Source organism: Microcebus murinus, chromosome 7 (assembly GCF_040939455.1).
Source record: "Microcebus murinus isolate Inina chromosome 7, M.murinus_Inina_mat1.0, whole genome shotgun sequence".
NCBI lineage: Eukaryota > Metazoa > Chordata > Mammalia > Primates > Cheirogaleidae > Microcebus > Microcebus murinus.
Window position 1 is genome coordinate 45830272 of NC_134110.1, and position 14151 is coordinate 45844422.

Sequence of the window (14151 nt, forward strand, 5' to 3'; positions counted from 1 at the left end):
TTGCTCAGCTCTGTATTGCTGTTTCACTAATTTATGGTTTAGAAACAAGTTAATTTCCATGTCTACTTAATACATCCCCTTCATTATGCCCTTGTGCTTTCATATACCTTAGATCAATGTTTCAGATTGGAGTTGTGAACCATTAGTGAGGGGGTCATGGAATCAATTTAGACGTTTGTGTTTGTTTTTTAAAATAAAACAAAATAGGCAGTATCTTGGTGCTTCACGTGTGATGAGGGTAAGTATAAGGCTTTTTCAGTTTTATTTTTTAGTTTGTATACATTGCATGTGAAGTGTATATGTGTATGTTAGGCGTGTATGTGAAGTGTATATGTGTATGTATATGTATATGTGTATGTATGTATATGTATATGTGTTAAGTGTATATGTGTATGAGTTATAAAGTGTATTTTTTACCGTGAGTTGCTGTCAAAAAATTTAGAAAGTCAATGCTTTTAGATCAATTTACCTGTTATATAATAATTCTAGTGGACAGGAAAGAGAGAGAGCAATGGTGCCTAAATCAAACTTGAGTCCCAAAAGGGCAGAATAGGCGTAGGGACACATATTTCTATGGAAAAGAGCCTTTCCCTCAGTTCTTACAGCATTAACATTGACTATGGTTCCTATTGCCTCTGTTCCTTTACATAAGCAAATGAGCCATCTTTCTTTCTGACCTCCAATTTAGAGGGTATAGTTATTTTGAGTAAGAGAGGATAGTCCATATCTACTCATTTGCTAAAGACTAAGATGTCTATTCATCTGTAGTTCTGCCTAGAATTTTGTTAGCTTTGTTTTACTGATGGAGTTACCACTGTGTATGAGTCATGTTTCTACTTCCTTTGAAAAGTGGCATATGAAAATTTGTAAAGGAAAAAGTTGGGTTGGATTTCAGATAATTTGCCATTTTTCCTTGGTTTGAGGATTGGGTGTTAGGAGAATCAGTATGTTCTAAGACTGATGATTGAGCTCTACCATATGCCACATGACTCCAGTTACTGTATCATTTAATCCTAAAACTGGTTGTGAGGAAATGAGGCGTCTACTCAGTAAGCAACTAGCTAAAGATATCTACCTCAGTAGGTAGTAGAGTTTGGAGCTGAATAATGATCTGTCTACTGCAAAATTTCATACCCTTCCCACTGAATCACATGGAAGTGAATTTATACAATTTAGATTATGTGTATTTCCCCTAGCAAATGAGGACCAAGGCACATGGCCTGCAGAGTGTGTCCAGTCATGCAGCTCTGCCTTTGGTTTCCTGCCCAGCTCTTCTGTTAGAAGGCTTTGAAATTAACATTCTCAGTGGGAGGGGGTGGGGGAAAGAGGGGTAAGGCTCCATCCAGATACCTATGTCAACTACCCAGTAATCTTTTTCTATATACAGTTCAATGGATTGTAATAATGAAAATGGAAAAGTTAGGTTATGTGCTTAAAATAAGTCTTTTTTTTTTTTGCAGACTATGCCAGTTGCGATGGCTTTGTTAAGAGATGTTCATAACCTTTGTCCCAAAGAAGTCTTAACATTTATTTTAGACTTAATCAAGTACAATGACAACAGGAAAAATAAGGTAAGTTACTTTTCTTATTATAAAGCCACCCAGTGATATTTTATTTTTAAAGATCTATTTAGTCTATAAAATCATAGTTGAGTCCATGGTGCTTGAAACTTCTAAGGATAGAGACATACAAACATGATTTATTAGAATAACCAGTAGATGAAAACTAAGATTAATTGGTTTTTAAATGTTCCTCAAGCCTCTTGTAGTATGGAGATAATACTGTATCAGATTTTGGGGAGCCTGCCAAAACTTTTCTTGCTCAAGTCTGACAGCACAATTTTATTTTTATTTTTATTTTACCAAATGATACTGAGAAAATAATTCCCAATTGGAATTAACTTATTGATGAATTTGATTTTTTTTTTTACCATTGTGTGTTTTTATTCATTTATTTAGCAAATACTATTGGATGCCATGCTTCAAAAGTTATTTTACCTTTCTTGTTGCCAGTCTAACGATCATTAAATGTTTTGAGAATATATACTATGCTAGGTAGTGTACCATGTTAAATATTTATAAAAAGAATAGATGGTTGATGTCTTCAGGAACTTCATTTATTCATTAAAAATTTATTGAATAAGTACTGTATATTAGTCTGATTCTGGGCCCCCAAGGATGCAACCTAGTAGGGGAATCAGACAAGGAAACAGTTAACAGTCAATCGTGATAATTGCTACAATGGAAGTATACACGATTTCCTAGTACAGTCAGTCGTCTCTCAGTATCCATGGGGGATTTGTTCCAGGAACCTCTTCAGATACCAAAGTCCATAGATACTTACGTCTCTTATATAAATGGTATAGTATTTGCATATAACCTATTCACATCCTCTCGTATGCTTTATATCATCTCTATATTACTTATACCTAATACAATGTAAAGGCCATGTAAACTATTGTTATATTGTTTAGGGAATAATGGCAAAAAAGAAAGTCTGTCCACAACCATCCATTTCTTTTCTTGAATATTTTTGATGCAAGGTGGTTGAATTTGTGGATGGAGAACCTATAGAAGTGGAACCCATGGATGTAGAGGGCCGGCTATAGTGCCTGCTTTGAAGAATGTGGGGAGAAAGACTCAAGGAAGTTTTGTTTAGAAGTAGTGACCCTCAACCTGAGTCATAAAGATGAATGGGATTTTCCCAGAGTATGAATAAGAGCAGTATAGGAAGGTCATTCCAGATGGAAGGAACAGTGCATACAAAGATATATGTAAGTCTTAGGATAATTCAAATTGATGAAAAGTTTAATATAACATTACAACAGTAAAAAAAAAAGTCACAGACATGTTTATTAAAAGATAATTGGTAATGAAAATCAAGAAAATTAATTTTTCCTCTTTAAGTAACATTCAAATACTTTAAGCTTAAAAGATGCCTTAAAAAAATAAATGCTTTAGAAGAATTAAGAATACATTATATACATGCCTATAATCCTAGCACTCTGGGAGGCTGAGGCAGGAGGATCACTCAAGGTCAGGAGTTTGAAACCAGTCTGAGCAAGAGCGAGACCCCATCTCTACTAAAAATAGAAAGAAATTAATTGGCCAACTAAAAATATATAGAAAAAATTAGCTAGGCATTGTGGCACATGCCTGTAGTCCCAGCTACTCAGGAGGCTGAGGCAGAAGGATTGCTTGAGCCCAGGAGTTTGAGGTTGCTGTGAGCTAGGCTGATGCCATGGCACTCTAGCCAGGGCAACAGAGTGAGACTGTGTCTCAAAAAAAATTTTTAAAAAAGAATACATTATAGCTGATTCACTTTTTCTTGCTATTTTTGATTACTGTTGACTTCCTCTTTGATAGGCTCTATGATCATTGGTCTCTTCCAGAACACTGCATACTAGGGACATAGGAGTCCAAGGATATCCTTTAGTTGCCTTTGTCATAGGTCCAACTTTTTTAATGAGTAGCAAGCTCATCTAGGCAGACCCATTTTCAGAAGCATATGCTTTATTTTTTCCTTATTGTTTTGCTTAAGTGGCTCAGATTTTTATGTAATTTAACACTAAGAATAAAACAAATAAAATTTCTAATTAGAAATTTCATTTAGTGCTTTATTTTAATAAATACTTAGCTGCATAAGTAGTTCCCAAGGAAATTCTATGTAATGGACTATGTAACTGGTTGTATTTCTCATTACTTTCCTTAAAAGTTCTTAATTTCAGGACTACATGAAAGTTTTTTCAGCTATCAATCTTGAAATTGTATTGGCCTGCTTATAGGAAGCCTTCAAATATACCCATAAAACATAATTACTGTTTTTTTATTTAAATTACTATCTGATGCTTGATTTGGGGGGTTGACTCCCAAATCATAATGATAATAATAATAATAATAATAATTATTAGTTTGAGACAAGATTTGGCTGTGTTGCCCAGGCTGGAGTGCAGTGTCATGATTATAGCTCACTGCAGTCTCAAACTCCTGGGCTCAAGTGATCCTCCTGCCTCAACCTCCTAAGTAGCTGGGACTACAGGTGTGCACTACTACGCCTGGCTAATTTTTCTATTTTCTGTAGAGCGAGGTCTTGCTGTGTTGCTCAGGCTGGTCTGAAACTCCTGAGCTCAAGTAATCCTCCTGCCTTGGTCTTCCAAAGTGCTAGGATTTCAGGTGTGAACTAAAAGTCTAATGAGTTTTTATAGTTAGATGCTGTAAATTAAGTAGTTTCGTAAGACTAACACCCTGAGGATACTAAGGATAACTTAAGTACAAATAATATTAATAACAACAGTAACACTAATAATAGCTTACTTCTTGTGTGTTCCATGCCCTGTACCAAAACATGAATAATTTAATGTAATCCTCACTAGACCTCTGAAATAGGTACTATTACTATCCCAATTTTCATGTGAGGAGATTGAGAGTTATAAAGGTTAAGAGACTTACCCAAAGTCATATGTATGGGAGAACCAGGAGTCAAATCCAGATCTGTCTGATATCAAAGTTTGTTCTCCTAAAAATTGTGGTTGGGAGAAAGAGGTTATATTGTTATTTAAAGATTAACAGATTAATGAATTATAACTATCAAAAAAGATGTGATTGGGTGGATGTCTATTTCATTGGTTAAATTATCAGGTTTTTTTCCCTTTTGTTTTTAAAGTAGCTTGCTTCCAACCACAAATAATTTTTCTTAGAGGGCTTTGGTTAGAAAGAAAGAGAGTCACACATAGATACAAAGTTTTTAAAGACTATGAGAAGCAATGACAGATTTCTACAAGTAAAATTAAATTAGAAATATAAAAATCTAGGTCCTAGAAAAAAGGTAGGGACTTGGAGAAAACATTTTTTGACATCTTATTAATTGGGCAGGAGTATGAAATTCAATATTGTGGATGAATTTGTTTTCAAGAGGACTAAAACTTAATCCTTTAAACCTAGTTACTATCAATTTTATATGAAAATCTCTTATATACTTATTTCTAACAAAATATATATGTATATGAAATTTCTCTACCATCTTAAAATATGCAAAACCTGGGTTGAACTGTTACTGATAACAAAGGATTGTTAAAAACATTAGTCATTCTTTGCTGCAGTACATTCATTTTTTTCTTTTCTTTTCTTTTTTTGTTTTTTTTTTTGGTGGGAATTTTCGCTATATTGAGTGACCCTCCTTGGCTTTGTTCCACAAATTACTTCTTCACTTTGTCTCTTGTAACCTGGGGGTGATAAATAACCTACTTTGTTCAATCACTATTATAGTTTGTGTAAGAACTGGATGTGGTTTGAGGGTAAAAATTAAATCTTTTGGTTTCCCTGTTCCACTCCTACTTGCTTCTCAATTTTCATTTCTGAATTCATTCTTATCTGGATGTTTAGGTCTGAAAAAAGGAGCTCTTATTTTGTTGATAAAGTAGTTATTAGAGATAACAATGAGATTATAAAAGTACCTGAAGAAAACCTGTAAACATAATTGAATAATCTCTGAATGATGTGAAACAAAACTCAGAAACTATGAAAGAAAATGTTGATAAATGCAACTGCGTTAAAATAAAATTAGTATGGGTAAAAAAAAAAAATCATGATCATTGTGTTTGGCTCCAGAGAAAAGAATTAGGCCCAGTAAACTGAAGTTACAGAGGTTAAATTTTCAGTTATTAGAGTGGTCTAAAAGAAAAACTTTATCCATAGTGAATACTTTTGGGGTATTTTTCCTTTTGTTTTGTTTGTTTGTTATGTGCCTTATTTTTTTTTCTTCTGCCCAGTATCTGAACCAAAAAATGTTTAAAGACTCTATGTTAGTGTGTTAACGTGAGGTTCTGACTTCACAATGAAAGTCAAAAGTGGACAGGTATTCCTCTTCTAGTTGCCTGGCACTTTGTGTTAGCACAAAATACTTTCAGTACTGCTAAGAGAATTATTTCACTTTGCTCCATGTTCAAATTCCCAGGCCAGGGCATCTGATTTGCTTAGTTTAAATCAAACCATACCCAGTTTGCCTTTTAATAAATTGCTTCTCTGGGAATTGACATGGATATGGATTTAGGATTTTTTTTTAATGGTGTCCTCTATTTTGTCTGCTTCTCTGGCAGAACTCCTACTATTCATGTTATGTCTCCTGTACCAGCCCTCCAATTACCTTATGTTTTCGTTTCTATTTTCTATTTCTTTTTGCTCAAAATTTTGGGAAATTGTTTTCAATTTTATATTTCAGTGAATTTTGATCATTATTCTCTGCATGTTTCTTTTTAAAATAATGTTATGCTACTAGAAGATATAACTTAATTGGTCATTTCTGAGATAATATTAATAATAGTTTTGAATTTTTTTTTTGGTCCCCTATGATTTTCTTTTTCTTGAATTCCCCATTTCTTCCAAGTTGCTTTTTTTCTCTTTGGTCTGGTCTCTGTTGTTTATGTTGATACTTTTCTCAAATATCTGGTGATCTTTTGTTATGTGTTTTTATATGAGAGCATTAAATATCTGATTTGAAACTCTGTTACAGCAGGCTTTGTGGACTGTGGTCTCCTTTTTAGAAGAATCTGGCTTATAGTTTACTAGAAGAGTACCTGGCATATTATAAATATTTATTCAGTAAGCTAATATGTCTGTGAATCTCTTTCACTCTGTTTTCCAAAGTGACTCTATGCCAAGAACAGAATTGAATAGTTAGCAGTGAACTTGCTTGTGTTTCCAGATAAATTATAGTTTTAAGTTACATTTTATTTTATTATTTTGATCAGAAGGGGAAATTTTGTTGTTTTTTGTTTGGCTTAGTTTTCAGATAACTATTACCGTGCAGAAATGATTGATGCCCTGGCCAATTCGGTTACACCTGCAGTTAGTGTGAATAATGAAGTTAGAACTTTGGATAACTTAAATCCTGATGTGCGACTCATTCTTGAAGAAATCACCAGGTTTTTGAATATGGAAAAACTTCTTCCAAGTTATAGGCATACCATCACTGTTAGGTATGATTAAATTCTTTACTTTTTCTTTAAATTTATTTGTTTTTATAACTATATAAGAAATTCTCAGAAAATTGGGAAATATAGTAAAGTAAAAAAGAAAATTAAAATTTTCTGTGATTCTGCCAAGCACAGATAAATTGTTACAGTATTTGGAGAATGTCCTTCTAAACTTTCCCTCTATAACTATATAAATTTTTAATTACTTGAGGTTATATTTTATGTATTGTTTTTGTATTCTGCTTGTATTATAAACAATTTCTCATGTCATCAGAAATTCTTTATAAGACTTATTTTTGTCTGCATATTCTTTTATTTCCTTAAATATAGTATAAACATTTCTTGGCCTTCTTTTAAGATGACATTTTACTTCTATCTGCCTCTTTGTATATGGCTATTAAAAAGTTCTGCTTATTTCCTTAGGTGTTTGCTAAAAGTTGATTACTGATTCAAACATAGTTTTAAACTTTCATATATATAGTAAATGTATTACTAAAACATTGGAGAAAGTACTTTATTTAAATTATATTTTATGCTAAGTACTTTCTTTTAAAGAGTATTCTTATTATAATTATACTTGAAACTTTGAGTTTTAAAATTTGTTTTAATAGGATTTAGATATTAATTTTGAATTTTTATCATTGCAAAAATTTAATACAGTCATGCAGCATTTAACAGGGATGTGTTCTGAGAAATAAGTAAACGATTTCATTGTTTGTGCAACTATCAGAGTGTACTGACACAAACCTAGATGGTACAGCCTGTTACACACCTAGGCTATATAGTCTATTGCATCTGGGATACAAACCTGTACAGCATGTTATTATACTGAATACTGTTGGCAATTATAATACAATGGTAAGTATTTGTGTATTTAGACATATCTAAACATAAGAAAGGTACAGGAAAAATACAGTATAAAAGATAAAAAATGGTACAGCTGTATAGGATACTTACCTTAACATGTTGACTGCAACACTAGAAAAAATTTTTTTTTCCTTGGGGGGTCACAGTGTTTTATTACAAAAATAGAATAAAAACTTTAAAAACAAAATGATTCTTTCTAATTTAATAAAAATTTATTATTTTTTTATTGTTTTCTATGTGCGAGTTATATGCAATTGAATTGTCAATATTAATTGTAGTAAGATTTTCACGAACCAACTGCAGGGTTTTGCCCATACATATTATGTGTTACCCATTACATAACATGTATGCTACAACATGGCAGCATGAGTTGCCTACTCACCACGTGGCTGCCAAGGTAAATAGATGTGAGTTACATATGTTTCATGAGGCCCTGGGCTTAAAACTATAGTGTGAGTTAAATACAACTCACAGGGCAGTTAATGTGTTAAATGGAGCTTTCAGGACTGTAAGTTGCTATAATTGAGCCAATAAGTGAGTGGTAGGTGAATGTGAAGGCCTAGGATATTACTGAACACTACTGTAGACTTTATAAATGCTATACACTTAGGCTACACTAAATTTATAAAGAAAATATTTTTTCTTCTATAATAAATTAATTTTAGCTTACGAAATGACCACTGTGATATACACAGTCCATCGTTGACCAAGACCAGAATTGAAAGTGGATTGAAATCACGATATTTTTCTAATTTATTGCCACAAATGAACCTCTAATACCTGGGAAACAAATTTGATTCATAATACTTCAATGAAAGTAGTTAACTGAAGTACCTTTTTTCCCCCTAGTTGTTTGAGAGCTATTCGGGTGCTTCAGAAGAATGGACATGTGCCAAGTGATCCTGCTCTTTTTAAATCTTATGCTGAATATGGCCACTTTGTGGACATCAGGATAGCAGCTTTGGAAGCAGTTGTTGATTATACTAAAGGTAATACTTTAGAAACAGATGCTTTTATTATTTTAGAGAAAGCATTTACTTTTTAAAGCCAGTCTTGGTTATTGGGTTTTCATAGTATGTAAAATATAGATATTTTAATTTTAAATTCTTGACTCACTGATTTAGAAATAATCTCAGTAAGTGTAGAGTTCACATAAGATTTAATAAATGAGGTAAAATAATAAAATTACAGATATCTTTGGCCTTTCTAAAAACTCAGTGTATCATCCTATATCTTTAATTGCTTATTATTTTTAGAAATAGAAGAAGATTTAGGAAAAATTTTTAAGAAAATTAAAGAAAACATCTTACACCTGTTTAAAAATTTGTGTCTATGAAAGTAGAGCAACAGACTAAATAGGGGCTTCAGGAATTAAGCAAGGCTTCATGAATTTGGAAAAAACATAAGTAAGGCCAAAAAATGGGTAAGAGAACCCACATACAAATACATACCCAAAACATTTTCAAAAATTTAGATGAGAAAGATAAAGAGTTAAAAATGTTTAAAAAAAAATCATGGAGAACAAAGCAGGTGGAAGAAAGCAGTCATCCAAGAAATAATAGAAAACACTGAAAGAGTATGAGTAGAGCTGACTTAAGGTAGATTCTCATGAAACTTTAATTTTTAAGGTTAAGGAAAAATGTGTAAGTTCCTAGGAATATCAGAACCAGGCTCTTGTACAAGGTAAAAGAATGGTGTGGCATCTGAATTCTTTAGAACATGAAGAGTCAAAAGACAGTGCACAAATAAATGGCTATATAATGTTGAGGGAAAATTATGATCCAAGACTCTCTATCTTGCTAAGTTGTTGCTCACATAGCCGTGGAATTATAACTACATATCCTATGTAACATTCTTAAAAACATAACTCCCAGTGATCATTTTCAACTGACTTGGATGTAGTAAAGATTGGTGAAAGTATGGAATGAACAATGATAAGTAACTAGGCCTATAAAATAGTTAAACATTTGTTAAACTGGTTGTAAAATTTAATGCACATTTCGAAAATAATTTTTAAAAAATAATATGCAAGTTGAAGGAATATGTAAATGTGATTTACATCTAAAATCCCAGATGATAGCACTAAAATATGGCAAGAGTAAAGAAGTGAAAGCATGCTAAACTTCTTGTCTGACTATGGAAAAGAGAGGAAGGGATGAGAGAAATTCTTTAGTAGATAATGGTTCATTTAAAAATGTTAAGTAGAGGAAAGTATACTAAATCTTGGTAATTTTTTGTAAATTTCAGTAGAAATACTTCTTTGCAGTTAGTAAATAAAGAAAGGGTAATAACAATATAATGTGTATATGTTACATGTTGACCTAAGTTCAGAAAGGACTATCATTTGTTCTTTTTTATTGAAGGTTAAAATATCCTTTCTTAAAAGAAATAATTGTGAAAATAGTGATTTAGTTGTTGGTGTTAAATGAATTTCTTGGCAGGAAAAAAAGTGTAATTCTTTGTCAGTCTCCATTTCTGTTGTGGAGTTTTACCAGTTCGTGAAATCCAAAGTTTCGAGATATACCAAATATGCCAGTGCTCTCAAACTTCTTTCTCAAGATATATGAATGATATTCAGTGTCTCATAGATAGGAAGAAAATTTCATGAATACTACCTGAAATAAAAAATAGAATACTAATATATAATTTCCAATAGAATGCTAAATTGATAGGTATAATTTAATTTGTGGTGTTTAAATGTGAGCTATGAATCCAGACTTTTTAAAATTAAATTATAAATTTAAATATTAGTGCTCAAATTAGAAAATGGAAGAAATGAAAAATACTGGGAATAAAATTCTGAAGATAAAGCGTTTCAAATCATAAAAGTAAACCTTGTTGAAAGGTGAATGAAAATATTAATAGCTAATTAGTCATTTTATGTCAATTATGTTCATATATGTATATATATAAACTATTTTACTATTTTTATAATTGCCTTTTATATTATACTGAAAAGTTAAGACTACTCTTTAATCTTAGATGGAAGAAGCCACGTGAGCAAAAACGTTTGATTGGGTGCCATAATTTAAATATCTAGAAACACAATTTTATTTAAATAAGTTTTGTCTAGTTTGAGAGTTATTCATCTCTAATATTGGGCTTGTAATAAATTATAATTTGCTTTTTGTTGCACTTGCCATTGGTTTGAACTATTTAATTGATGTAAAGAGTATGCACTTGGTGCTATTGTTTACGGCCTCTAAATGGAGGTTTTCCAAAGTTCTTGCTGATTTTCAGGAAAAGAATTTCAGGATGTACCACATAAACCAAGCAAGCAGCTTTTTAATTAAAAGATTGAAGTGAAAGTATGCTCTCAAGAGCAGAGAGTGGGCAGGCTTGAAAAGAGCTATTGCACTGGAAAGAAGTGGTTTTTGGTCTTTGGAAGTTTTATTAATTGGAAGGAGGAATATTCAAGGCTATGAGGTTGGGTTTTACTAGGAATTGGGTTTCCTCCTATTCTTAGAGTTGGGTTCCTTCCCATTTTTATGCTTTATATGGTTGTTTCAGAACTGTCAGGGTGATTTCAGGGGCGGGGAAATTATGTAAGAAAATATAAGAGCTTGCCTACAGCCTTTGCTCTGAAAATCTAACCAAGGCAGAGTCCTAAATATTAAGTGTAAACTCCTGGCTTGTCACTTGTTATTTAATTTGTTATAATTAACAACAAATACATTTTGTTATTTTCAGTGGACAGGAGTTATGAAGAACTGCAATGGCTACTTAATATGATTCAGAGTGACCCTGTACCCTATGTAAGGTTAGTTTATATACTATAATATTTTGTAAATTCTAATATGAATTGAATAATTTCAGATTATATATGGAACAGCTATTTATGATTTTTGAAAATATGAGAATTGGTTATACATTTATTCATGTCCTTTTTATTTTTTTTAATTTGATTTGCCTTTGGAAAGAAATTTTCAAAATATATTGTTTATAAAGTTTTATTCCCTGTAGTTTTAAGTATGATTTCTATTGCAAATTAAAGAAAACCTTATGAAACCTTATAAAACCTTGTAATAAGTGTAGATGATGATAAAACCTCTGTATTGATTTCACTGTTTTAAAAGACCATATATTTGAAAGCTGTGTTTTGAAGACCATTTTTAGCAGATTATCATGATTTTTGTAATATGTGAAGTAACTATATTTATAAATTACATACTATACAATCTAAATCTTTCTTAATACTGTTTTGGAACTGTTAAGGTTCATTCTAGTTTCAGAGCACTGTTATTTACAATCTGAACTGAAATCTATTTAAGGCTTTATTTATGATTATTTTTAGAATATTTTCTTCTTAATTGATGTGGTGCATTTATATTAGCATTAGAGAACCTCTTGGGCTTAACCTAATATCATGTAACACATAGTTTATACTTAAAAAATATTCTCAATTTTTCAGAGAAATATGTTGTTTTTACTGTTTTGGACATGTCATGAACCTGTACTTTCTCAAGGTTTGCTTAAGGTCTATTCCAGATGTCTGAAGCATATGCTTATTGTGAATTTTTATATTTAACTTCTGAAAAATTAAGCAGAGGATTCTGTCTTCTCTTATCTCTTTTTAGTATTGTTTTGAATCTGTAGTTATTTATGTATATTTCCTTGTAAAAGCCTTTCTTTTATCACCTAAACTTATTTCACACAGCCTTAATTTTCAAAGCACTAAAGGATGTTAACAGAATTCACATTTACAGATTGCAGCCAAAAGGGGTTAAATGATTTACACTACAATCTAGCAATTCCACTTTCCTCCCATCTCCTTCTCAATTTCAAATCCAATTTGATGTCTTACCACCAACAATTAATTATAAAAATTTCCCCAATTCACTTTCTTTAAAGTTTTGCTAACCTCCACAAGAGTTACAACTCAGTTTCTTTCTTCCTCACCTATATCCAGTATTCTAGTTACTCTTAAGTTTTGAACTCAGAGCTGGCTTTTTTTTTTTTTTTTTTTTTGAGACAGAGTCTCGCTTTGTTGCCCAGGCTAGAGTGAGTGCCATGTCGTCAGCCTAGCTCACAGCAACCTCAAACTCCTGGGCTCGAGTGATCCTTCTGCCTCAGCCTCCCGGGTAGCTGGGACTACAGGCATGCGCCACCATGCCCGGCTAATTTTTTATATATATATCAGTTGGCCAATTAATTTCTTTCTATTTATAGTAGAGACGGGGTCTCACTCTTGCTCAGGCTGGTTTCGAACTCCTGACCTTGAGCAATCCGCCCGCCTCGGCCTCCCAAGAGCTAGGATTACAGGCGTGAGCCACAGCGCCCGGCCAGAGCTGGCTTTTTTATCCTCACTAAAGCTAGAGTACTGCTATCTCTTTCTTCTTTCCTTTCTCTATCCTTTTATTATGATATCTTCTACTTATAGCATCAGATGTTTTATTTTTCAGATTTTGGTTTCCTCACATTGCCCTATTTTTCAGAAGACTCCATAATGTATTCAGATACCCTCTCATAAGAGACAGCAACTCCCTGTAGTAGAGTTTAACAGTTACCCTTTATAAGGATACTTTTCTTAATTGATATGGAGCTTATTCCATTATTATGGAATAAGCTTTTCAACCTCAACTTATTTTGAAGAAGCCTTTTTGCAATCTCCATATTTAAAATGCTTCTGTATGCTTCCATGCTTTTCAAAGATATTATAATAATGAAGTTTACATTCATTTTATTATCTCAAATGTAGACCTCTTGGCCTGTGTGTGATTTTTTTGTTTGTTTTTGTTGTTGTTCCATTTTAAGATAGCAGAGTGGATTGTTGATTTTAGAAAATAGGGTGGGAAAGATTGAGTCAGGTTTTAGAAGATTTCATTTCAAGTAAGTGATTTTAGAACAAACAAATCCACCAGAATTTTTTAGTGAAAAAATAAGTAGTAAATATTTAGGATGTAGTATAGATCTTTTGAAATAAAGCTAAGCTAAGCATAAAAACTAGACCTAAGCAGGAAAATGATAAAATAGGAAGGAAGAATTACAGATAATTTCTAAATATTTTATGGTATCTCCTACTCATAGCATCAGTTAGCAAAGGGTCAACAAAAATTTAATTGTTTTTTTAATCTTTCAGGCATAAGATTCTAAACATGTTGACTAAGAACCCACCATTTACTAAGAACATGGAGTCTCCCTTATGCAACGAAGCCTTGGTAGATCAGCTTTGGAAACTTATGAATTCTGGTGAGAGAGCAGTGATTTAAAAAAATTTTTTGTATTATTAGAGTATTTCCATTTTATAACAGGTTTTCAATTCAGTAGCATTTAAGAACTAAAGTTAAAAGGTTTTGCCTTGTCTTTTTTTTTTT

The 14151-nt window shown here is 32.1% G+C and overlaps 1 protein-coding gene across 3 annotated transcripts in view; it reads left to right on the forward strand.

Moving 5' to 3' along the window:
* TAF2 (TATA-box binding protein associated factor 2) overlaps positions 1 to 14151 on the forward strand; it is an 83431-nt gene that overhangs the window by 43989 nt on the left and 25291 nt on the right. For all 3 annotated transcript variants that reach the window (XM_012753794.3, XM_012753795.2, XM_076005055.1), the window contains 5 exons: positions 1461 to 1571; positions 6780 to 6973; positions 8687 to 8826; positions 11528 to 11597; positions 13917 to 14026. In XM_012753794.3, coding sequence (XP_012609248.1) covers positions 1461 to 1571; positions 6780 to 6973; positions 8687 to 8826; positions 11528 to 11597; positions 13917 to 14026 — 625 coding nt within the window. The remainder of the gene's footprint in view (positions 1 to 1460; positions 1572 to 6779; positions 6974 to 8686; positions 8827 to 11527; positions 11598 to 13916; positions 14027 to 14151) is intronic.